This window comes from Pomacea canaliculata, linkage group LG13 (assembly GCF_003073045.1).
Source record: "Pomacea canaliculata isolate SZHN2017 linkage group LG13, ASM307304v1, whole genome shotgun sequence".
Taxonomy (NCBI): domain Eukaryota; kingdom Metazoa; phylum Mollusca; class Gastropoda; order Architaenioglossa; family Ampullariidae; genus Pomacea; species Pomacea canaliculata.
In genome coordinates, this window is record NC_037602.1 from 9,058,386 (window position 1) to 9,083,262 (window position 24,877).

The 24,877-nt window shown below is 35.4% G+C and overlaps 2 protein-coding genes across 2 annotated transcripts; one reads left to right on the plus strand and one right to left on the minus strand.

The window, feature by feature from the left end:
• Positions 1-1,224: 1,224 nt before the first annotated feature.
• Positions 1,225-14,068, minus strand: LOC112553569 (long-chain fatty acid transport protein 6-like). The gene is made up of 12 exons (XM_025220889.1): positions 13,433-14,068; positions 11,364-11,493; positions 10,597-10,846; positions 10,145-10,255; positions 9,668-9,883; positions 8,209-8,367; positions 7,651-7,775; positions 7,115-7,306; positions 6,053-6,152; positions 4,936-5,149; positions 4,161-4,258; positions 1,225-3,976 (listed from the first exon to the last, which is right to left on the minus strand). The coding sequence occupies exons 2-12, from the start codon at positions 11,475-11,477 to the stop codon at positions 3,666-3,668; spliced, it is 1,890 nt and encodes a 629-aa protein (XP_025076674.1). The 5' UTR covers positions 11,478-11,493; positions 13,433-14,068; the 3' UTR covers positions 1,225-3,665.
• Positions 14,069-14,204: 136 nt separating this feature from the next.
• Positions 14,205-23,759, plus strand: LOC112553570 (very long-chain acyl-CoA synthetase-like). Its single transcript, XM_025220890.1, has 12 exons — positions 14,205-14,479; positions 15,877-16,005; positions 16,415-16,664; positions 17,362-17,472; positions 17,966-18,181; positions 19,553-19,711; positions 19,989-20,113; positions 20,389-20,580; positions 21,433-21,532; positions 22,002-22,215; positions 22,486-22,583; positions 22,747-23,759. Exons 2-12 carry the CDS (start codon positions 15,892-15,894, stop codon positions 23,055-23,057), a joined length of 1,890 nt encoding a protein of 629 aa, XP_025076675.1. The 5' UTR covers positions 14,205-14,479; positions 15,877-15,891; the 3' UTR covers positions 23,058-23,759.
• The last annotated feature ends 1,118 nt before the right edge of the window (positions 23,760-24,877 follow it).

Sequence of the window (24,877 nt, forward strand, 5' to 3'; positions counted from 1 at the left end):
GTCCTTTGACTGGAACCATCACGATCGCCACAGGAACAGCGGCAATAGGTTTAAGCTGGACAGTGTTTAGTGCAGCCATATAGCATTAGTTTTATTATAGAGTAAAATCTTTACAAGTCCCTAGTAGTACCGATCTTGCTTTACGGATGTGAAACGTGGACTGTGCTTGCCGATACGGAGAGGAGAATCTAGGCAATCGAAAACACTTGTGCACGAGGATCGAGGCTGCTATACAGATCTTGTACAGAGAACATAAAGCCAACGACTGCACGATGCACGGTTGCTACATTCGTAGGAACCTCTATTTGCAACAGTCAAGCGACGTAAGCTGGTCTGGTTTGGCCATGTTACCTGGCACACCTAGTCGAGGACAGTTTATAAGGTACCTTTGAGCATGGTGGACGCCGTGGTAAAGAATTACTGCTTCCAACCCAGTTCTCCCTAGCTGCTTTCATCCCTTTCTTGATGACACAGTTCACTTCCTTGTATTTGGAAACTGCTTCGGGTTTGCTTTTTAATTCGTTTCTCTCTTCAAAGCCTACGTCTAGTCACAGAGATATTGGATGTCGTTTGTGACCCAGGGCTCCTTCCTTATACCTGCTAGCATTTCTTGGGCTGCTGACAGTCACATCTCTTTGATGTTTCCAGCAAGAGTGTCTAGATCACCGTCTATCAAGTTCAGTGCAGCAAATTTACCTCCCAGCATTTTTTTTTCACTTTTGTTAGGTGGAGCCACTTTAATATATATACCTGTTTTATAATTATCATTAACAGCTGTAACCCCACAGTAAATAATGTTTGACAGAGATTAGGTTAGGCCCACAAGTTACCATGAAGCTCAGCAGTGGTGGCGGCAATAGGAAGATTAGAAGTTTAAACATTTTGTAATAATCTTTTCCTTGTGCTTGCTATTGTAAGTTTTTTTTCAATATGGCTCTATTTGTATTTGCTGCAAAGCTTCCACATTTGTTTGTTTGTGTTTCACCCTGTGCCAGCAACTATGGCTGTATCACAGCGAATTCTGCATTTATGTGTATATATAAGTATATAATGCACAAGAACACTGAACACAGAAATTTCTTTCACATACACAAGATCTAACTAAAAGAAATATGCCACATTAAAGATAGGTATTCACATAAGTAAACACACAAACGAGAGCAATATTAAGTGAAAACTGAAACAATTCAGGCTTAATTTTAAAAATATAACAAAATGTATTCATTATGAACATTACTATTTATTTTTACAGAAGAATATAAGAAAAATTAATATTTTTAGGACAAATCACAAGAAGTATAATCTTACATTTGACATGCACATGCAAAGTATGGGTTCTGAATGACATGCATTAAAAAATAAATAAACATGTAAAAATATCCATTGGACAAGGAGTTTGTTAATATGGAATAACTCATCCAAAGTGAAAACTAAAAAAAAAAAAACACACAATGCCCAAATATAGCTCTGGATTGAAAAAATTGTTTACTATATTATAGTGTTGTGCAATAATTTTAGCTTTGAACAAAATTACCTTTAAGACCCCAACAAAATTGAGGTTGTGCTATAAAATGGGCAAAATGACCTTATTTTGCAAGTGAGGTGGGGGGAACTATTTTATCGCCATTATCAAACCTGTCTTGTCTTCCCGTGAACCTAATGCATATAAAATTCTTAAAGGAAGTTTTACAAATCTTATTTGCAGGATCAATGCACAGTATGTCTAGAGAAAATAAAACTGGTCAGAATAAAAGGCATATTATGACTGCTGCCTTGAAATGAGCTTATGAGCTAGATTATGGCTGGTATTAGCAAAGCAAGCTATTCACAACGCTGGAAAGTTAAAATCAATACAAAAATAGTCCACTTTAGAAATACACTGACATAACTCAGTAATGTAAATATTTTCTTATTTGACCGAAGTTGTGAATTAAAGAATACAATTCAAACTTCAACAGTTAAAAAACATTTTGCACACATTATACTTTTATATGTGTGTATCTCTAAGCAATGAAATAAAGCAACTATCTGGTGCATATTTGTTTTCAACAATTTCAAATGACCTTCATAGTGTGGGTTTCCAATTTATCTTCTGCTATGGTTGTATTTGAAGGCTAAAGAAAAATTAATTTATAGCATAATTCTAGTACTGACCACACTATTCTAGCGATAAAACTATTGAAAGACAATACCTGTCATTTCAGCAGTAATACTTAGCTTACCCACAGGCTTAGACCCTTATGAGTTACTGTGTGACTATGTCCTGTATGACTTTTAACTGTATGACTAGGTCCTTAAAAATTTACCCACAGGCCTAGCCCACAGGAGTTGTCGATAGCCTTAGGCCTTTAGTTTATCCACAGACTTAGGCTGCTTACTCTATGATAAGAATATATATTGTAAAGTAGACTTAATGGTCTACAATGTCTGATAATACATGACATGCAAAAGAACTCAAGAACAATATGGTCTTTACCTTGATACAATTCATCATTATACTGACAAATGTTGTTATTACATATCAATTCAAACAGGCACCATAATAGGCCTAACATCCCTAGAACAACAAAGTACAGTGTCACATCTCTTCCAAAAGTCCTAGGAATTAAAAATGTTCTCAGTAGAAAACTTTGTTACAACCATTTCAATAATAATTTGAATGTTTCCAATGTTGATGCATAAAGAGGAAAGTAGATAGACAAGTTGTTAGAGCACTGGCATTTGAACCCAAAGGTGTGCCAGTTTGACATCCACATCAAACTTCCCTCCCAGTCGATCCAGTTGTTTAAATTGGTACTCAACTCCACAGAGGGTTGGGGAAGGTAAGGCAGTGAGGGATAGGAAATGGACACCACCCTCACATAAAGCTGCCCCAGAGAAAAGTTGTAGTCTCTAACATTTCTCTCCTGAAATGATCTTTTAAAAAAGAATTAGTGGATGGCCTTTACTTGACATTTTATAAGGGTACCAAGACAAAGAATTTAAAACACCATAAGCACCAGCTGAGCTTGATACAAGGTATACCAAAGAAGTCAACATAAATTGAGCAAAAGAACTTGCAACAAGAAATCTGGCAAATTGGATCAATGCTGCAAAGACAACAGCAACATATCCTGCAGTGGATTTGTAAATTATAACATTTTTTTTCTGCCTTTACAAAACAAAATTATATGCAGAACTGTGAAAAATTCTCTAAGACATTGTAGATCAATAAAATGACTAAAAATGTTTTAGGTAATAAAACTTCTCTTCCGTTTGGCCTAATAAAAACAGTATTATTTATTTAGCTTGCATACACATCTGTGAGTGCATAGTTCTAAGTAATTTAAAGCAGAGCAAATAGAGCTCCGTGTTATCACATTAAGACAATTTGCAAACAAAGTATAACTGGATTTATAACAACACATGATTATCTTTGCACAAAATTACTTGAAATGTTAATAAATTGGCACTATTAGTACTGAGTAGAAATTAGTGTTTTGCATAAGAACATGATTGCGGCCTTATGCTCCACTTGGGGTGATCAGGAAAAAGATGAATATGAAAATGATGAGGTAAAGAGAATGATTGTTGAAGTGTCTGTACCAACTGCTTCAGTACAGTTGCACATCTATCCTTTCCTGTTGTCCACGAATCCATTGACTATTAGCCTGAAGGATGCATATTTAGAGCTTTGACTGTAGAAATGTTGGCAACACTTGAGCAGTCAATGGGCTGTATGTCTGTGCTGAGGAATTATGGTAGTATAGAGGGTCAGTGACTTTTGTTAAATCATAACCTTCTTGCACAAGGTTGAATTTTTGTTGTTTGAAGGTGCTTGTCAGCACTGCCTGGCTTAAAACACGCAAGAACAGAGGGCGAGCATAGCTTGCCAGGTCATCTTCACATAGCTGATACAGCTGCTTCAGCTGTGCCTCTGTCATTTTATTACCTTCTTTAAGAGTGATTGCAGCCATTCCTGCACGCCCATCATGACCTGAAAAATGTTCAAAAGTCAATTGACCTATTAGCTTGAAAGTAATGAAAATCACTGCTACAGGAAAAAAAAACATGTAAAAGAAGGAATATCTGACAAACGAAGAAGACAGCTCTTTTCTTTTTGTAACTGCAGTTGTCTATTGGATTAAATAATAAAACTTACAACTGTTATCAGATCATACCTGGTACTTGAACACCATACACATTAGCATCACTGATGAAAGGAAGTAAAGAAAGAACATTTGCCACCTCAGTTGTTGATACATTTTCCCCTTTCCACCTGCAAATTTAGATATTTATGCTAAATACTTAGTTTTCATTTGTTTACTCAACAAATGTGCTCAAATTATTTGGTGCTTTATTCTATGCCTCACCTTATGGATCTCGTAATATCTCTGTGCACCATATTATGCATATCTAAACACATATCACACAAATACATGCAATTTTTTTAATCCATAAAAAACAGGGGGTTGCGCAAACCCCCAGTAAAAACTGTTCGGGGTTTTGAGATACCCAGTTAAAATTATTTGGGGATTATTATAGATGAGTCATAAAAAAAGTACATCATATATTCTAATAGTATTGTGATCTTCATCACTGTCAAGAAACTGCTTTAATCATGTGACATTCTTTATAAAAACTGTCACATTTGATAGACATTGATCGGCTTTAATATTTTTTGTTACATAATAATATAAACAATTATATATAACACAAAGATATAAGTGATTAGGCCTCTGACTTATAATTCTTTTACATTTTCCTATCTTTTTGCAAATTACCTTTATGTTAGCTGGACCTTTCCTACACAATTTATGCATATTTGTACAGGACAACAAACCCTTAAATGGAAACAATATTTTGTGTGTTTTACGATTTATTGAATTCATGTCATTACAGTTGTGTCAAAAACAAATAAGTTATTCCTTTTTCCTGATCCATATTATGTCTTACCTGAATGTGTCCCCGATTCTGTCATGAAAATACAAGAAGTAATCCTTGTCCAAGGAAAACACATCCCCATAGTTAAAATATAAATCACCATCAACAAAAGCATTTCTAACAAGCTTCTTTTCATTGGCTTCTTCGGATGCCTTGTATACATGTACAGTTTCCTTTGTTTGGCGTATCAAGTCTGGAACTTTGCTCAAAAACAGACCAGGTTCACCTGCCATCATCAAAGATTTGGGGATGGGGGAGTGGAGAAGACATTAAATTTTTAAAGCAGTCTCAACACATTACTTGACAACTGTTAGTTCTATTAACGTGCTGAACACTGATTGCAAATATTGTTGTGATGTGGTTACTCCAAAGGTCCACATTAATTTAGCAGCTGTCAAAACTACACAGTAAATCACCTAGGTCAAGTGACTTTAATTTACCAGGTGTTCACTTTTATGGCAAAAATGGTTCTTTAAAAAAGTGAACAGTCAAAGTGAGATAAAGGAAATTGTTACATACTTAAAAATGCCTGCTGACTCGTCAAGCCTAAACATTTATATCTAGTAAATGAATTATGGCAAACCAGAATGAATTATTTTTTTCTGCTCCCTTTACATACTATAAACTTCTAAGTCATATCTTTGATTCTACAGCCAAAAACAAAATTGCTAACAAAGTGACCCCTAAAATCTGTTCATGGAATACAATACCATCAAAATAAAAATAAATACTGTTGGTGTTAACTCTCTGAAGATTCCATTTTTAAAATAAGCATGCCACAGCAGATGCTGCTTGACAATGCTAAGATTACTGTGCATCTTTGAAGAAAGAAAGACAAATATATGCACCTGTGCATGAAGTACAACTACATGTAATGCAGAAATAAATCATACTTTATCTTTCTGTTAAAAGTCTCTCTCTGGAGCAGAACTGCTATTACCTTCAGTTTGTAAGATACTGACCCCAGGAATGTGTATGTTCTCTTGAAATCATACCCAGGTAAGCGGAAAAAATACAACAATGGTATATCCTTATGAAGAACAGCTTTAAAAAAAAAAATCAGTTGCAAATAAAAATCAGTAAAAAAGAAACATTCTCTCCACGAAAAAGGCAGATTTCAAGTACTCACCTATTTTGACTTTGATGCAACGCCCATTTTTGTCTCTGAGTGGCTGAGCTGTGGTGTAATCAAACTTGACCAATGCTTTAACATCTGGATCAATTTTGCTCTGAAAAAAAAAAAAATCATAAATGCAGGAAGTGCTACGTATACCTAAAAGGATCAGCTGCACTCATGAGTGAAACAAGCACTTATATATTTTATCACACCAAATACAGCATGTTATGTCTTCTTTAATTCACCAGACAACCCGACCATAGAAGAAGGGATCTGGAGGAAGGCTCTGCCAACCACCCTGACTGACACACCATGTAACTAGATAGAACTAGGCTCTAACTTGCTGAGCAGTCAAAATTGGGCTGACAAGGTGCAACATGGCAGAATGAGCAGATAGTTTACAGAGGTAGAACGCCCTGAATGTGGAGTCCAAGTGCAACCCCACAGAGGTCATGATTATCTGCCAAAGTGACATTCAGCTGAACAGATAGGCTCACCGTAATTGCCAGAATCTCATGCACCCACACTCTGAACCTGCAGGAAGTAATTCCTTGAAGTCAGAGTGAGACGTTGCAGTTTGCATATGTGTAGCCTCAAAAATCAAAATAAAGAGACTGGTGAACCCACATGGAATCTTTTTTTAAAAATAGTAGTCTGAGGGAAGCACTGGGCTTAAGGGGTAAAGCACTCTAGTTATCAGGACTGCTTGGGTCAAGAATTCATTTAGTTAAATAACAGTTGTAGCCCTTAAAGTCCTATGGTGGGGTCGCCTGGTAAAGTTAAAGAAGAAACACTGTTGTTGTCTTTGGCTGCTTAGGTAAAGAGAGCTGTTCATTTTGATTGAAGACCTGAATAGCTTGTGAGTCCCCAGCTCCCACTAATAAAATTGATCAGATTAATATCAACTATACATCATTACTCATAATATGGCCGCATTTCAAGACTAGTGTATGTAATTCAAGGTTTTTTAAGTTATATTATTTTAAGTCATACTACAGTTTTGAAGAAAATGAGCCAGAAATGCAGGCACATTTTGTAAAACATCCAAATGTTAAGAAAATGTTGTCAACTGACCAATAGTGGAGACAGCCGTCCAATGGCCCCAGGTCTATTGGCAATGTTGATGAGCATTGTCATACCTTCTGTTGCACCAAAGAATTCACAGATTAAAGGAATTTTGAATCGCTCCTGCACTGCCTTGAAAATATCCTTGCGAAGACCATTCCCCATCGCTGCCCTAATATTGTGTACACCATCTAGTTCATGCTGAACAAGAAACACAAACAGTACTTTAACCTGGTTTGCTAGTAGTTGTAAAATTTCTGTAAACTTTGGTGTAATCCTGCAAATGGGTTTAAATTAGTTAAAAAGTAAAATCAAAGCAAACAATCTACTCAACTGCTGTTGAATATAGCTCTAGAGTATAATGTTAACTAATTCCTTATTATATGACTTCAAAAACATGTTAATGATTGTATAATTAAACATAAAAAATGTAATTCAACATTCTAATCAATGGAGCAAATGTAAGAAATGAGAATGCGATAAACTAAAACACACAAGGTATATCAGTCTTATATATCAGATTAAGAAGATAATCAAATACTAACTGGTGGCTGTGCTAACACGTATCTGAAGATCTCTCCAATGTACTGAATAACGGTAGCACCATATTTCCGGCAGTCAGACCAGAAATTTCTAGCAGAGAACTTTCCAACCAAAATCATAGTAGCCCCTGTGGAGAAAATCTGGCTTTCACTGTTTTATAATTAAACATACATATACAGATCGTAATCAAAATAGCCACATACTAATCAGAGGATGATAACCTAAAAACCAAATGTTTCTTTGCAGCTGTAAGTCTGTAGGTATAACTTTTCTTTCTTGATTTCTGATAATTATGTTGCATAATCAAATGAGCATGTACAGACAGGAGCACATGCATATACAAGGACCTGTTTTTCACACTGACAGAAGCTTAAGCAATTTTTTCCTTATCTTTTGCCCTATCAATATCTGAAACTCAGTGGTCAGAAACAAAATATTTAACAAGGATAAAGAATAACAAGCACAAAAATACATAATGACACAAATGTTCATGCTAAGTCATATTCACATTCACATCTTTCTTAATCCTTCATGTGCACATAGTTAACATACAACCGTACCTCTCTCTATAACACCAAACAGACCGATACCACCACCGGAACTATGGTACAAAGGAAGGCATGTGTACACAACATCTTCTGCTGAAAGTTTGACTGCTTGCAATACAAGAGATATTCCAGTTCCCTTGCCTTGACTGATAAATGCTGGCTTTGGAAGACCTGTAAAAACAAGAATAATTACAAATGATAAATTGGCTCCAAATTTCCTATGATCACAACAATTCTTTCTACATAAATATCTTGGTCGCTGATCATCACTGTTAAACTTAAGCTCTTTCTAACATTTAATGTTCTCTGAAATCTGTTTGCTGTTACTTTAGGCTTTCTCCTCATCCTCTTGACTCAAAAATGCAAATATTAAGGTTTTATCCAGGATGAATAAAGGCAGGTTCAGGTGACTGTAAGCATGTTTTTTAGAGTGTATGGGTGCCATTTTTCATTTTACATATCTATGATATTTTTGAAGGAAATCAAGAAGTTTAAAAAATGCAGGATAGGACTTCCAAAAATTAAACAAAAAATCTTTTGATTTACTTTAGAATCATTTATTCTCTTTATTTCAAATTTCTGAAAATCTATCTAGAAGATTATTAAAAAAAACCATTGTTAAAACTGCATGCCCTTCTCATGATGGTACAGAACTGAGAAACAAAAAAAAAAAATCTTGTTTTATTTTGATACAGGTATTAAAAATTAATCCATTCATTTTCCTTTTATTTTCAAGTCCCCTATTGTAAGATTTATAATTAAGCAATATAATTTCTGTACAGATAATGATATATAGGAGAAAGACGATTTACATAATTACAGCAACACTAGTACCAAACATTCCTGATGAATGCAAAAACATTAGTTACCAAAAAAGTGTCAATTAAGGAGAAGACCTGATAAAGGTATGATATCTTACATTTTTGTCCTTAAAAACTGTTTCTCATCATTTTAAAGTATTAATGTCCAAATTTTGTTTTCCATACTTGAAACAGAGAAGTTTTATCATGCTCCATAAAAAGAACTATGGAAGAAAGTATAAAGACTAGCTTTTTTCCACAAAATCAAACACATATAAACATATTAAAGGTGTCTCTCTGACTGAAAGCTCAGTTTAGTTGTCAACAAATTTTGCTTATCTTGGAATTTTAGTAAAATATGGTGTGGAATTTCAAGTGCTAAGGATAATCACATAAACAAAAACTCTTGCTATTGTGCATTCTCCTTTATTACTTTCCTGAATAGTCTATACACAATTGGCAATACTTAAAAGTAACAAATTCTTTAAAAATGTATTTGTAACTTAAGTTTCTGGTTATAAAAATATCTTGCAAAGGACACAGTAAGCTTAGTTTCATTCATCTTTGATAAATCTTCCGCACAAAAATGATAAACAGTATTTCTTGAGAAAAATTAATTAAGAAAGTGTGTATGTTCATTTTTTTTAATACTTCTATATTTTAAAAGATACCTGTTGTTCCTGATGTATAGATGTAGCAAAGAATTGACTCCATGGTCATGTCTTTTCGCACACTTCGATCAATCCTCACAGGTAAGGACTGTGCCATTAGAGAGTCCAAGCCATTCATTCCCTGTGGCACATCACTATCTGTACATCCCTGGATGTAAATGGGAAGTCCCTCCAGGTCATCTAAAATATCACTGACAGCATGAAGCAAATCAAGCCCTAAGAAACAGAAAAGTGTGCAAGTATCAGTCCATACACTGACTGTCAAACAGAGTCATGGGGCTTCAGTTAAAATGCTCACTTGCTCAATGTTATTATTTTACTAAATGTAAAGAGTCTTACAAACCCAATCAACCTAGACACAAGAATAGAAAAGAGTTATTGAGATGGAAAAGCAAAAGACAAGAAACAAACAAAAGAAATTAAAAAAAAAAAAAAACAAAAAAAAAAAAACAACTTATATATTACAAAACTCTTTACCATGTCCCACAATGATAGCTTTGGGATCACATGCCAGAATGGAATGTGACAATGGCTTCGTGCGTAAGTTGAAGTTGATAAATGCCACCGAGATCCCCAGTTTCTGCAACCCTGTTTAATGAGAAAATATCTATAAACATTCTCTTTGACTGCATTAAATGTACTTACTGCATTTAAATGGCTTTTTCGGCGAAGTCATATTTTTGTGTGGATTACAGCAAAGGGCATACTATTGTCTAACTTTGCCTGTGGCACATCATCGTCTGGACCAGCTTGTTTGAAAAAACCCTCATTTGCAGAGAGTACAAAGCACCAACTGACTTAACTTTTCAAGTTGTTTTGATCTAAGTTAACTCCTCAATTTTTATTTTTAGATCCTGAAATAAAAATACAATAGTGATAAAATGAACAAGTTGTTCATAAAAACAACTGTATCTTCCTCACAAACTCACCCAAAAATGTCCATATAAAAGCTGGCTCATTGTGGATCATCATGGCCACCGTGTCACCAAAGCCAAGTCCAAGACATCGTACTGCATTGGCCACACGGTTGGCCTGGAGCTCCATAAACTCATAAGTATACACAGAGTCCTCAAAAATAAGCATTGCCTTCTTGGGCTGCTTGTCTGCATGGGTCTCAAACAAGTCAATCAAGAAGCTATTCATGACTTCTTCGCGTATTTTCATCAAATATTTCCCCAGCTGAAACAACAGAAAACTTTCTTATATTTAAATGTATTTGTAAATATCTGTGGGAGAGGTTGGTGACAGGTAGGCATAACAAGTATTTGCTTGGCACAGCAAAAGCCTCAGTCATTATTAGACAAAGATTTCCTACCTGTGAAAAGGTTTATGAATAAAAGGCCCAGACAGGACCTGGCTGGGGCATGTATCATAGTAGCAGCATGTTAGTACCGTTAGCAAACACATTTACTTACACTACACAGACAAAATAAAGTCTTGAAATAAAATGCAACACCTTACACCTTGCAAAAACATTTTTAAATCAATAGTTTTTGCTAAATGATTTTGAAGATGGACCAATCCCTCACAAAATACAATTCCTCAGCTTACAAAAAATGTTTTCCATTAATAAGTCTCAACCTTAGGACATTCTGACAAGTGTGGTTTAGAAAAGCACATACCTCAACACCCCAATTCTTTTATGGTTCAAACTGAGTTTAAATGTATTACCTGCATTAATTAATGTATTAGTTACCTTCATAAGCTGAATATCATACTTGATCCATGGGAATGTTGTCTGCCAAGCAACTACTCCCAGACCTGCAGCACCTGCAGTTCCTATCAGCACCTTGTCCAGCATTCCTGGCATCTTAGCTCAGGACCTTCTGTAATCATCATCAACACCACAGTAACTATACTTTCTGCCAAGCTTATAATCACAATATTAGGGGAAAAGAGAATGAATAAATGTGCATGATAATGAATACATCTTCTTCAGTTTTTATCATTGGTTCTGTTGTCTGAGCAAGACTTGTCCCAACCTCTGCTGTTAACCCACTATTCTTTCTGATGATTGATTTTAAGCGTAGGCAAATCAGAAAGTTTTAATTAAATCAACATCATCAAACTAAAATTATGAAACTGAAATGAAAAGTTAAAAACAAATCGGAGTGAAATGTAACAACAGAAAAAGAGTGTTCCTCTTAAAGTTCAATTTTGTATTGGCCACAATTGTAAAACCCTGTATTTTCCACAGACATAATAAATGTACCTAATGCATAAAGACATACCCAAAAGGTCAATATCTATGAAGAAAGGCTGTAGTTTTCAAAACTCCTTTACCTAATCAGTACAGATGTACTGCAAAAGTCTGTATAAACTAGGTCACACAAGTCACAATTAATCTGATAGAAATGTTATGAATATAGTTTTTTTTAAATGTTACAAGTCGCTGTTACAGCTTCCCTTTTAATGGCTTAAAGAGTATAAATAAAAGTTAAGCCTTTCTTTATCAAACAGCTCTCACGTTTTGCGTGCTTTGAAATAATCTGATGTGCTTATATGAACGAATTAAATAAATGGCTCAGATGAATAGTAATAGTAAGAAATAAAGCACCTTAAAGCATAAAATATTTATCAATAAAAACTATAATCAAGCCCATCTCTACTAGGAACATCATCAAGGAGTCAAAGCCACTATACTGGACCAAATATATTGTAACCTATTTTATGTAGTCTTTTTAAAGGCTCACACAGGTCTGACAACACTGAACTAAGGACCACAGGACCTTTAAAGAACCAGGATACCTGTTATAAGTACTATTCAGGTGTGTTGTCATAATGTGCAGACAAACCTAGGTCACCTATATATCATATCAATTTATCTAACCTATGGTCTTCTAGAATGAGATTGCTAGTCCCCAAAACCAGGTTTGAGGTCACCATGACAAATGTATGCACACACTGTATGATTATGTTAGAAAAATAATTGTAAATTAAATAAAGTACATTTTTCAGAAGGTTGTTCACAGAAATAAACCTGAATTCTGAAACTTCATTCAGATTTGTTGTTTACTGATTGCTCCTATCTGCAACCCTATCACCATCTGCAAACAAATTTTATCAGCGGTTGACACACGTAGGCTACACTACTGTATGCCACAAGAATATCATGCATTTATTAAATAATTTTTTTAATTGATCTAAACTTTAGAGTTTGCTGACTTGTATGTATTTTCAGTTTAGCTGTTCTTAAGCTGAAACTGTTTGCAAAACAGGCCTGCCATACACTCAATGCCCATACACTGCAAGCTTTTATACTGGTCCTCCCAAGTTTTTCAAATTCAAAGCTTTTATGTCATAAATGCCATTTGCACAAAACGACATGTAGCAGTGCCTGCAGTTGTATGATTTAGTTTTCTTTGCAGGGCTCTCAGTCATTCTTCCCTAAAACAATTATAAGCCACGATGAATAAGGTCCATAAGGAGTTCTATGAATATGAATAGGAGTTCTATGCCCTGAGAAAAAAGCTGTAAGGTACATATGTACCTTGTAATAATCTAGCCGTCTCTACACAAAATTTCTTTAGAGTAATATGGAAAAATATACCAGAAAACGGTAATATTGACTGTTATATAAATGGATAAAAGGGTGACAGTAATTAATGCACATGCTTACTCTCAAATTAAAAAAAGGTTTCCTAAATATATGAAAGGCCACGAAAATTTCAGATTCATTTTCGTGCCTATGATACATTTAACAGTTATACTGTCTACAAGAGGACAGATTAAATGTGTAATGCAACAAAAATGGAGAATATTTACCTCCAGCTGCGGTCCTTGGATCAATTAAGCGATCTTTGAACTTGTGTACGAACACGTACCACCTTTGCTTTTTGTGTCACCGACAGATGGGTCAACAGTACTTACTCAGTTTCTGTAGGTCTGTGGCACTTAACGTACCCTTGCTGTTTATTTGTTTTTGTTTACATTTTATTACTTTCAGCGTGATGAACATAACAATACACAAGTCTAATCCTTCTTTTATGTGGTCACTATATTTTATGTAGGCATGTGCACACGATCGTGCAAGAAAAAAAAAAACTTCTCCACTAACTATAACGTAGGGATCGGTTGTGGCCTGCACGAGGCCCATGAGGTCACGCTACCACCTACTGAACTAGATTGCGTCGATCGTCTGCTATCGGACTCAAGCTAATGTTTGCTGCGTCTTTTGTTGTGCGGTTATCAGTTGAGACGTTAAAAGCCTTTCCATCTGATGTTGGATCAATTTTTTTTTATTTAGCACTAAAAGAATATACAACTGGTGATGGCGATGGCGATGGCGATGGCGATAATACTACTGCTCTGAATTTGGGGAATCTAGATCGAGGTATAGGGTATGCATCCCCCTCCACCTCAACACACAAAAAAAGAAAAAGAAAAAACACCCGAGCATCTTCCTAAACCACCACGTGTGCACTGTGAATAGCGTTTTTTTTTTTTGTTTTTTTTTTGTAAACTATGGGACATAAATCAATATTCAAAGACATTGCAGTACTATGAATTACCTCCCTTGAACTGCAGTTTATTTTTGTGATCGACATTGGTGCATGATTAAAGAAAATAGTTTATAAGAAGTTAATAGCACGTCAGTAATTAACTGACGGTGTATGCTATAGGTTAGATTTGCTGCCTCTTTAATCTTCTCCTGCCTATAGTGCCATCAGTACCCAGTTAGTGTTTGTTGCCTACAACTAAAGATGAGATTGACATAAACGCGAGCTATATATAGCAGACGACGCAAGTTCAAAGATCGCTTGAAAACCCCCACCAGCACCCCTCACTCCGCGGGTGCTTGCAAAGTTCCAGGTAGAGATTGTTACTTTCTTTTACCTTATGTGTTTTTACCTGACTCGTGTGGAAAAATTCACACAGTTTATCATTCGTTATCACAGGATTTTTAATGCGATATGTCCGTCGAGGTTGAACTTTGTATAGTTGAGAATCTTTCATCTAGAGTTTATACTGTACATATTACACTGTAATGCATGTGAAGTAATTAGCAAGGACATTTCTTTCGTCTTTAAGGATAGTTACTTTTTAGATTTGTTATGTAACAAATTTCTAGTGATACGTGTCTGTAGGGAAACGTACGGCGCAGAACAGCGATTATGTACAGCAGTAACCTCCATATCATGCACTCCATTCCTGCACCTCATATGTGGGCCAAGTCCGTGCTTAATTTATGTATGGCCAGATATACTCTGTATGAAAAGAGATTGATTTTTTTTTTTTTTAACTTTAGTGCTGCAAGGAAATACATATATAGGTCTACATATATATATATAAGACAGATATTTCAACTATAGCATTAGCATATACATAATATATATAGGCCTGCATACACCCTATGCATAAAGAGATGGCTAGTTGCTGGAAATCTAGTTCTGTTGGATGGCAGCTGTCACACATATATGCATCTATATATATATATGTGCATAGGAAAGAAAGGTCGTTGCCAGGAGGCCTCATCTGGTTCTGCTGAGCGGCACCTAGCTTGCAAATCTCACAAAAATTGCATTATTTTTCTCTTCAAGAAAAAGTTATTTTAAGTTTGGTTATCTTGCTCAATTAATCTGTTGCTGTGAAGCCTGCTATAGCACTTGAGCATAGGTTTAACATCAGTATTAATTTGAATAAGTTTGGGTGAGCATAACTGACATTCCAGTATTGCCATAGAAACACACTGAAAGAAGCTGAGGTTAGATACCTTGGATCAACTTTCATAAAATACACAGGTCAACAGGAGTACTCCAAACCTTAGCTGCTCATGAACTAGCCATGCTTTGGCATGCGATACATGCCAGAATCCTTTAAAGATTAACAAAATTAGCCAAAACATTAACGTGCAAGGTATGCTGAAAAGAAATAGAAAGAAGCATGAACAGCTATAGTTCATCTGTATCATCATACATGATGTTGCAGCCTTATTGTGTCTAGCAGAGGACAGACGGGTCGCAGACTATAATGGAGACTCCAGCCAGCTTCTTCCTCCCTCACATTCCCTTATGAACACATAACGCAATGGAAAGAAATATTCTAACATTGCTATTATCATACTATCATGCAAATAAGGTTTCTTGGTTTGCCCCTCTTATTGTTTAATATCTTGATCTGACCATTTGTTGTTGTGATGGTGTTATAGTGGTTATGGTGGTTGTAGCGATGGTTGATTGAAAATGATTCACATTTGATGATGATTACAGAAAGTCAGAGCGAAGATGCCAGGAATGCTAGACAAGGTGTTGATAGGAACAGCAAGTGCTGCAGGTGTGGGAGTAGTTGCCTGGCAGACAAAATTTCCTTGGATCAAGTATGATATTCAGCTTATAAAGGTAATTACTTGATTAATTAATACAGGTTAATATGAATTTATCTTTTCATTCCACATTGAACCACAAAAGAATTGGATGTTGGAAGTATATGGGCTTTCTAAAGCACAACTTCGAGTCTTAACTCATGACCTCTAATTCTTATTTCATACTATAGTATGCCAGATGTTGATGTGTTAGCATATTGACATTCATGCCTCAATCAGGTCCCTTCTAAGCCTTCTGTACTAAAAGTTTTACACAAGACAAATTTACTGTCATATAATATATGTTCTCACAAGCACAGGCAGTTTATGTTCTCCCCTTATCAATCTCTCTGTCTCACACACACACACAGACAGAGCAGACATGCATAACCACATATCCAACATCAAGATGGCTAAGCAATCAAGATGGTTTGTTATTGTTTCAGCTTGGGCAGCGTTTGAATAAAATGCGTCAAGAAGTCTTGAATAGCTTCTTGATTGACAAGTTTGAGTCCCAGGCAGACAAGCAGCCAAAGAAGGCAATGCTCATTTTTGAGGACTCTGTGTATACTTACGAGTTTATTGAGCTCCAATCCAACCGTGTGGCCAATGCAGTGCGATGTCTTGGACTCGGCTTTGGGGACACAGTCGCCATGATGATCCACAATGAGCCAGCTTTTGTCTGGACATTTTTGGGTAAGTTCATAAGAACAGCAAATAATAATAATAAATCAGCACATTTGCAAAGCACACTTACAAAGTGGGGATAAATATGTTTCACATACAGGTAATGAGCACACACCTTTTTTTAGGGTAGGCATCACATGCACACTGTTCATGCACATATAACAGGTTAGATGAGGTTTGCTCTCCCAATTTCACCACAAGAACCAAACTCAACACTTTCATGGGTTCTAAGTTCTTTTTACTCTAACGCATACATGCACATAGCATGCATATAAAAATCCCTGCACTTTATACAACACACACATATAGAATAGATATGTTGGAAGTGAAGACTGTTCATATTGCTTTGAAATAGAATGGATTGTTAAAATTTAGACAGCAAGATAACTGGAATAAATAAAGAGAATACAAGACATAGTGAAATGCACTTTCAGTTTAACAGTCTTAGATTTCTGGCCAGTCACCAACTTAACTTTCTGCTTTGTGTGTCTCTTTGCTTTTAGTCTAATTTATATCTTATGGGTAGTTAAGTGCCACTCAAAGGGAAAGAAAACCAGATTTACTTTTTGTAATATTAGAATGTACATTGCCATACCTGCATATTTAAATGATAGCATTTGTAGCTAAGCTAAAATATTCTTGTTAAGTGTTCAGAAAGTATAATTAATGCAATAGAAAATACATTTTTGTCCTCCCCGTTGAACAGGATTGCAGAAACTGGGGATCTCGGTGGCATTCATCAACTTCAATCTACGCGCAAAACTCTTGGTACATTCCATATTAGCATCGGATCCCAAAGCTATCTTCATTGGACCTGGTAAGGATGATAAAAATTGAGGCCTTTTTGTCTTCTTTTTATTTATTGTTTACTGGGTTTCGCTTCTCAGAGTCATTTGCCTCAAGTTCTGGAGTTTACTATTATTTTTATCAGACCTTCAAAAAAAATATCATTACATTTACTTTAGGTAAACCCATGGATAATATCCAGTAATATATTGCCATATTTTATTTTATATTTATACATGTTATATCTTTAAGTTGTTTGTTGAATTAGGAGTTTTGAGACACTAGTTTTGTTAGCTGAGTGATTTTACTACCATCATCCATGTATTTAGTTAATACAGTGATAACACTCACTTGCCCAGCAGACTGCCAGCAGTGGACTGGGTTAATGGGGCAAATTAAGGCAAAAGATTAAATGGCATAGGTTTAGGCTAGGAGTGTAAAAATTTTAACAGCACAAAACTAAAATGAGAAATTGTTTTTTTGTATGGACAGATGAACACATTGCAATGCCTTCTGTCTCTTAGGGTTTGACCTGCTTCATGCAGTCAGTGATGTACTGGATGACATACAGGGTCTCCCCATTTACATCCAGGGGTGTACTGGACATGAGGTGCCACTGGGAATGAATGATTTTGGCTATCTTATGGGACAGTCTTTACCTGTGAGGACCGATCGAAGTGTGAGAAAAGACATGACCATGGAGTCAATTCTTTGCTATATCTATACGTCAGGAACAACAGGTATCTTTAAAAAAAAAATGCTAATTTATGTTGTTACAATTCACTTTTCACCTTCCTCCCTTAGGAATGTTTGATTTTGATTTTGATACAGATAAAAAACAAAGATAAACCCAGGATATCCTTTGTGTACTGTCCATGTAACCAGGACCAAAGGCTTATAGATTTAAATGTATAATTCTTTAACTTTTAGTTATAATCAATTTTTTTTCACAAAGTATTTTAAAAAATGAAATAGTAAACAGGACTGTTTCTGTGATTCTATTAGAAATACAAGTATTCAGCCAGGGTTATTTTGTTTTACATGATTTTATTATTTTTTCCTACATATCTAGAAAATGTAAAAGACTTCTTTAAATTAATTGTAATTCTCAAAAAGAATATAAAAAGAAGACTGTTACAATACAGAGTTAAGCAGACTTTTTTCCTACTTTGTATCTTTGGCATAGAAAAATAGAAATATGACAATTTAACCAAGTTTTGTATAAAGGTTTTGTTTAAATAGATTTTTAAGTAGCTAAAATAAATAAAAGAGCTGTGGATGATCTTTAATAATTCAAAGGATACTTGAATGTTCCACTTCCACCCGGACCAGTATTTCGCGTGCTTTGAGCGAGCGCAGACCATGGGGAATTGATAGCGATTCTTCATGGTGTCTCCACATTTTTTTCATGCTTTTTTTTCCCCTTCTAGTTTTTTCAGGATGTAGAGGAGAAGCAAATTGATACACGCTCCACATAGTGATTCATTTTAGTTCCTTGTGGAATCAGGTGTTAATATTTTGGTCTCCTCCCTACTCACCAGACCTTGCCCCATATGGTTTATGGTTGTTCCCGAAGCTGAAAGAACCCCTGCATGGAGTGAACTTTGGAACTCATTGCTGAAGTGAGGAAAGAGCTGAAATTGATGCCAAGATGTTTTTGGAATGTTTTAAAAAATGAATCCACAAGTCCGAAAAATGTGTTGCAGTTGGTGGCAATTATGTTGAAAAAGTTTAAAGAGTTCATTTTATTGCCAAGTGGAACATCCCTCGTACAAAAAACAGGAGCTCAAAGGAGCTAATATCAAGTATGGTTCCAACTGTTTACAGTATCCTTCATACCTTCATTTCTTTACATTCTGTGCCTGTACATATCTCACTGTCCACTATCTGTTTATTTATCATTACTGGTCTACGGAGTGAGTGCGATCTATCTGGGTCGTGGTGCTTCGCATTACAAATACCCATAATAATGATAGTATGGGAATGGTAAAAGCTAATTATTCAATGATGGTTAATGACCTAAAATGTTTAAATGAAAATGATGAAAGCATTATAACTCCTTTATTACTTGTAGTATTCGTATTTTTAAACCTATGCCTTTTTATATATAGGTCTTCCAAAGCCAGCACTTATCAGCCAAGGCAAGGGTTGTTTGGCAGCAATTGCATTGCAAACAGTCAATCTTTCAGCAGAAGATGTTGTGTACACATGCCTTCCTTTGTACCATAGTTCCGGTAGTGGCATCGGATTGTGGGGTGTTATAGAGAGAGGTATAGTTATGCATTAAATGTGTACATATGACGAATTAATGAAGATGTGAATATGGCTGAGCATGAAAATATGTATCTGTGCACATTTGATCATACATCTTTAAAGTCAGAAGTCATGCAACAGTTATGCCTGCAAACATAAATTTACAGCTGCAGAAAAATGTTGGCTTTATGATTGCAAGCATTATTGAATAGTTAATTAAATATTGTCCATACAATCAAATATGTATACTTGAATTATTATGTTCCACTATAATATATGCTTTCTCATCCATAGGGGCCACAATGATTTTGGTAAAAAAGTTCTCAGCGAAACATTTCTGGCCTGACTGCCGGAAGCATGGTGCCACAATTATTCAGTACATTGGAGAGATCTTAAGATATGTGTTAGCACATCCTCCGGTTAGAGTTTAATTTTTTTAATATTTTGATTTACAATATGAGCCTTTGACAAAAGTTCAGCCTCTAAAATGTGTCATGTGTCGTAAAATTAATTTTAATACTCTTGCTTTTTAGTTTTTTGCTATATTTGCTGAAAGTATGTGGCATGAAGTGTCCATAAATGTAGTGAAAAAGATAACTGCTCATCTGGTTCTTCCAGATTAATATTTACATAATATTTAAGTAAGGCTTTACGTGAATTAGTTAAAATTAAGTGTTTTATGTGTTTTGTCTAGAATGAACTGGATGGTGTCCACAATGTTAGGGCAGCAATAGGAAATGGTCTTCGCAAGGACATTTTCATGGCAGTGCAGGAGCGATTCAAAATTCCCTTTATCTGTGAAATTTTTGGTGCAACAGAAGGTGTGACAATAACTGTCAACATTGCCAACAAACCTGGGGCCATTGGACGGTTGTCCCCACTGTTGGTTTGTTCATAATATTTTCTTCTTATTTGGATGAATTAGAAGAACTGCTAGCATTTATAGTTCATTTTTTGCCGTAATATTCACTAAAATTAAAAGTAAAACTTTGAAGGAACTATACACTCCATCTGAATTGTAACTCAAAAATGTATGAGTGCGGTCTGGATTTTAACCTGCTATGTTACTGACAGTGCTGAAAAGATGAGGTCCACAATAGACCTGTAACAAAGTGAACCAAGATTTTCACTGATGGCCTGTTCTGTTGAGACATACAGCACTCTTAGGCACCATCGTACTGGACAGTTAGCTCTAAATTCATGTTTCAAAACATGGCAAAAATGATCTGCTGATTATTATTATTAGATACTCGAAAACAGACAAGAAAAAAAAAAAGGAAAGAAAGAAACAAGACAAAAAGAATAGCCCGAGAATAACAAAAAAATATTAACATCTGGAGACATAAAACCTTAGAAGTATTTAACTGAGGAAGTATAATTGCTCCTTCCTCATATGATAAAGCCAGGACAGTAGCAAGATAAATAAATCTAAAAATTTTCAGTATTTCTAACAACTGTTTCCTTTAAACAGCCTATGGCAGCAACAATATTTATCACTGTTATGTATATGTTTGTGTGTGAAAGAGATAGAGAAAGATTATAAAAAAACTCTTTAAATCCTTGTTGAAAACTTTTCTGCAAGACTTTTTTGTACTTTGCAGTACCATGGTGACTGGCATTCGGTGGGTGTGATAAAATATAATGATTGAACTGGTTAAATCTAACATACAGCGTTCAAAAGTGAAGTAGTACAGTGTATTTATCACTTACTGCGTTTTCTATTTCCTGTCAATGTCAGAGCAAAATTGATCCAGTCCCAAAAGCGTTGGTCAAGTTTGATTATGCCACAGCTCAGCCAATTAGAGATAAAAATGGACATTGCATTAAGGTCAAAATTGGTGAGTATTCAGATTTTCATTTATCTTTTTTTTAGTCTTTTTGTTAGTAGAGAAATGTTTATGTGTACTTGGTATTTTTAGCTATTTTTTTTGAAGTTTGATTCTGTTTGCTTTTAGCTGTCCTTGAACAGGATGCAACATTTCAAATTTCTATGATTTTCTCACTTTTGCAAGTAGCAGAAGAAATTGATGTGTGCCCATTTCTGATCATTCATTCTCTGAGATATACCAGTGTTTTGAGAGCATGCAGACATCAGGATTGCAGTCTAGACGTTCTTCTGTGAAATCCTGTAGGCATTCCTTTTGTCATTCTCTAGCTAATTCATTTTTCTTAAAAAACTATTCTTACATAAAGGTGAACTGTTGAAAAGCTGGCATTTGTCAAAGTTATTGATGTGTTAGACCTGCTTATATGATTTTACTTTTAAACTTTTAATAATTGTTATACTACACTCATTGATGTGGGCAGGTGAACCTGGTCTGTTTTTGAGCAAAATTCCAGATGAGATGCGCCAAGCAAAAGAAACTTATAAGGTCTACAAGACATCGCAAGAAGCCAGTGAAAAGAAGCTTGTTAGAAATGCTTTTGCTGATGGTGATTTATATTTTAACTTTGGGGATGTGTTTTACCTAGACAAGGACTACTTCTTGTACTTTCATGACAGAATTGGTGACACATTCAGGTAAGACAAACTAGTAGAGATTAGTATATAAGAAGGAATACTTTATTTACTGGTGTTTATGTATGCATAATGAGATGCACAACAGGTGGGTGTGACTTGAATAAGAGGAAAAATGGTTCCCCACCCCAGATTTAGATAATTGTTTTAAACATCAGTCTCATAGTTTTTTTTATACAGGTAGAAAATAAACAAGTTGCTTATATCTAGCACAGCATTTCATGAGTAAATAAAAGGGAATTGAATGCTTATTTTCTATATTTAAAATTTCAGGTGGAAAGGGGAAAATGTATCAACAACTGAGGTGGCAAATATTCTTTCTTTGCTTCCTTTCATCAGTGATGCTAATGTGTATGGTGTTCAAGTACCAGGTATGATATAAATGCATCATTATTTTAATCTATTTTTCTGAGAGGCAGGAAACATTTCTTGCATCTGTCATTTTGATCTGTTTTTTTTTTTCTTTGTCCTTTGGTCTTTGCATGAATGATTGTCTAAAACCATTAAATTAATTGACATTTAAACATTTTTCAGGTCATGATGGGCGTGCAGGAATGGCTGCAATCACTCTCAAAGAAGGCGATAAAATAACAGAGGCACAGCTGAAGCAACTATACCGGCTATGTGAAGATGACCTGGCAAGCTATGCTCGCCCTCTGTTCTTGCGCATTTTAAGCCAGTCAGTGCTGACAAGCACTTTCAAACAACTAAAAATTGACCTTGTGCAAGAAGGTTATGATTTAACAAAAGTCACTGACCCTCTATACTACCGTAATTCCTCAGCACAGACATACAGCACATTGACTGCTCAAGTGTTGCCTACATTTCTACAGTCACGGCTCTGAACATGAGTTCTTCAGCTTAATACCTGTATAGTATATTGTCTCTGGAGACATGAACAAGAGGAACCACAAAATTTGCTTTCTCTCTCTTTTTTATAATTTGAGAGAAACGGCAAGAGTTGATGTTGAGATTCTAAGGGTACCCCCACAACCAGAGGCATTAATGGAATGTTCATTGATGAGGATAATAATGACTTTAGGAAGAAAATGCTCGATGCTTTGTCACAGTTTGTTCACATCATTATTATGGTGATTGCATAATGTAATTTAATTCGCACTGTGAGGGAAGGGGGAGGAAATAAAGTACTCGGAGAAAACCACCTACTAACCGGTACCACATACAGCGAATGTCCAGAGGCAAGGTCTGAACCCAGGGCCTTTCTGCACATGTGTGTTAGTGTGCACGCGTGAGAGAGAGAGAGAATTTGTCCGTGAAGTTATAACCTGAGTAAGGCTAAGCCATTTGAATTAGAAAAGTAGCTTATGCACACAATTTTATTTAGCTGTTGAAAGTGGATTTTTCTTGCTCAAACTTATATTTTTAAGACAATGATTTATACGAAAGATATTTTATTGCATTCTAAAGATTGGACTAAGTTTATTTGTAACAAATTTACTTTCCAGCATTGTCGGTAGTCAGTGAATTCAATATCAACTGTAATCTGGACTGTGTGCATAAATTACAAAGCAGCAAAATCATAAAAAGGCCCTTTTCTGACATTTCTTCATTACACACTGTGTGGTGATTCTCTGAATGATATTTATAAAGATTTCTTTTTAATGTGTTTAGCTTTTTAAAAAATGTTTCGGTTTTCACATATTAAATGGTAAATCACTTAAACTTAATTTTAATAAAAATAAGAAGAAGAACGGAAATTCATATAGTACATTTTCCTGCTTTACATATGGCTCAATGCGCTTGACAAAAAAAAAAAAAAAAAGCAAAAACATAAAGACGCAAATTCACACAAAAGACAAACTGAGAAAGACTAAAAAACATGTCCACAAATAACTGTACAGAGATATATCGACAGACATAAACATAAAAAACGATAATAAGAATATAGGGACGCATGCAACATAACGTGCAGACGTCTATAGAAAGACGATTGTGATGAAGAAACAATAAATAAGAAGGGCAAAATTTGTAAAGCGCATACTCACACTCCTAAGGAGCATGCTCTTAGCGCTTAAGAGCAAGAACGAAACATGGACAGCATACGAGGGACAGGAAAACAAACAACATACGAACTATAAAAGAATAAACAACCGTACTAAACAAAAAGAATAAAATCAAAAACAGCAAACACAAAAAGGAGCCAAAGAACAAGAGCTGAGAGTAACATGATGTTACACAAAACGGTGTGAAAAAGGACTAGCATTATGGGAGAGGTTGTTAGGAGTAATGTTTACTGGAGAGGTGTGTCTTCAGTGCACATTTAATTAAAGGAGTCAATAGTGGGTAGGTGGCGGATATGGAAAGAGAGAGAGAGTTCCATTGTTTCGCTGCACAATAAAAACCCTGTGGCCAAATGTCGTTCTGGTGACGGGACGAGTAAGGAGACGATCATCAGACGAGGAACGGAGGACGTAAGGGAAGAGCAATCAGTCGGATGTTCTGGACAACAATGTGTGCTTGAGTGTCGTCAGCAAAGGAGTGATCAGATAATTATAGAGTGAGATTAAATTAGAGTAGTAGGTAGCTTCATGTACATGATAAAGAGGATGGGACCAAGTACAGAACCTTGTGCGTGATTATGCGGTATATAAATCATACTTTATTATTATTAATAATAATATTTACGGGTATGACTGTGTTATAA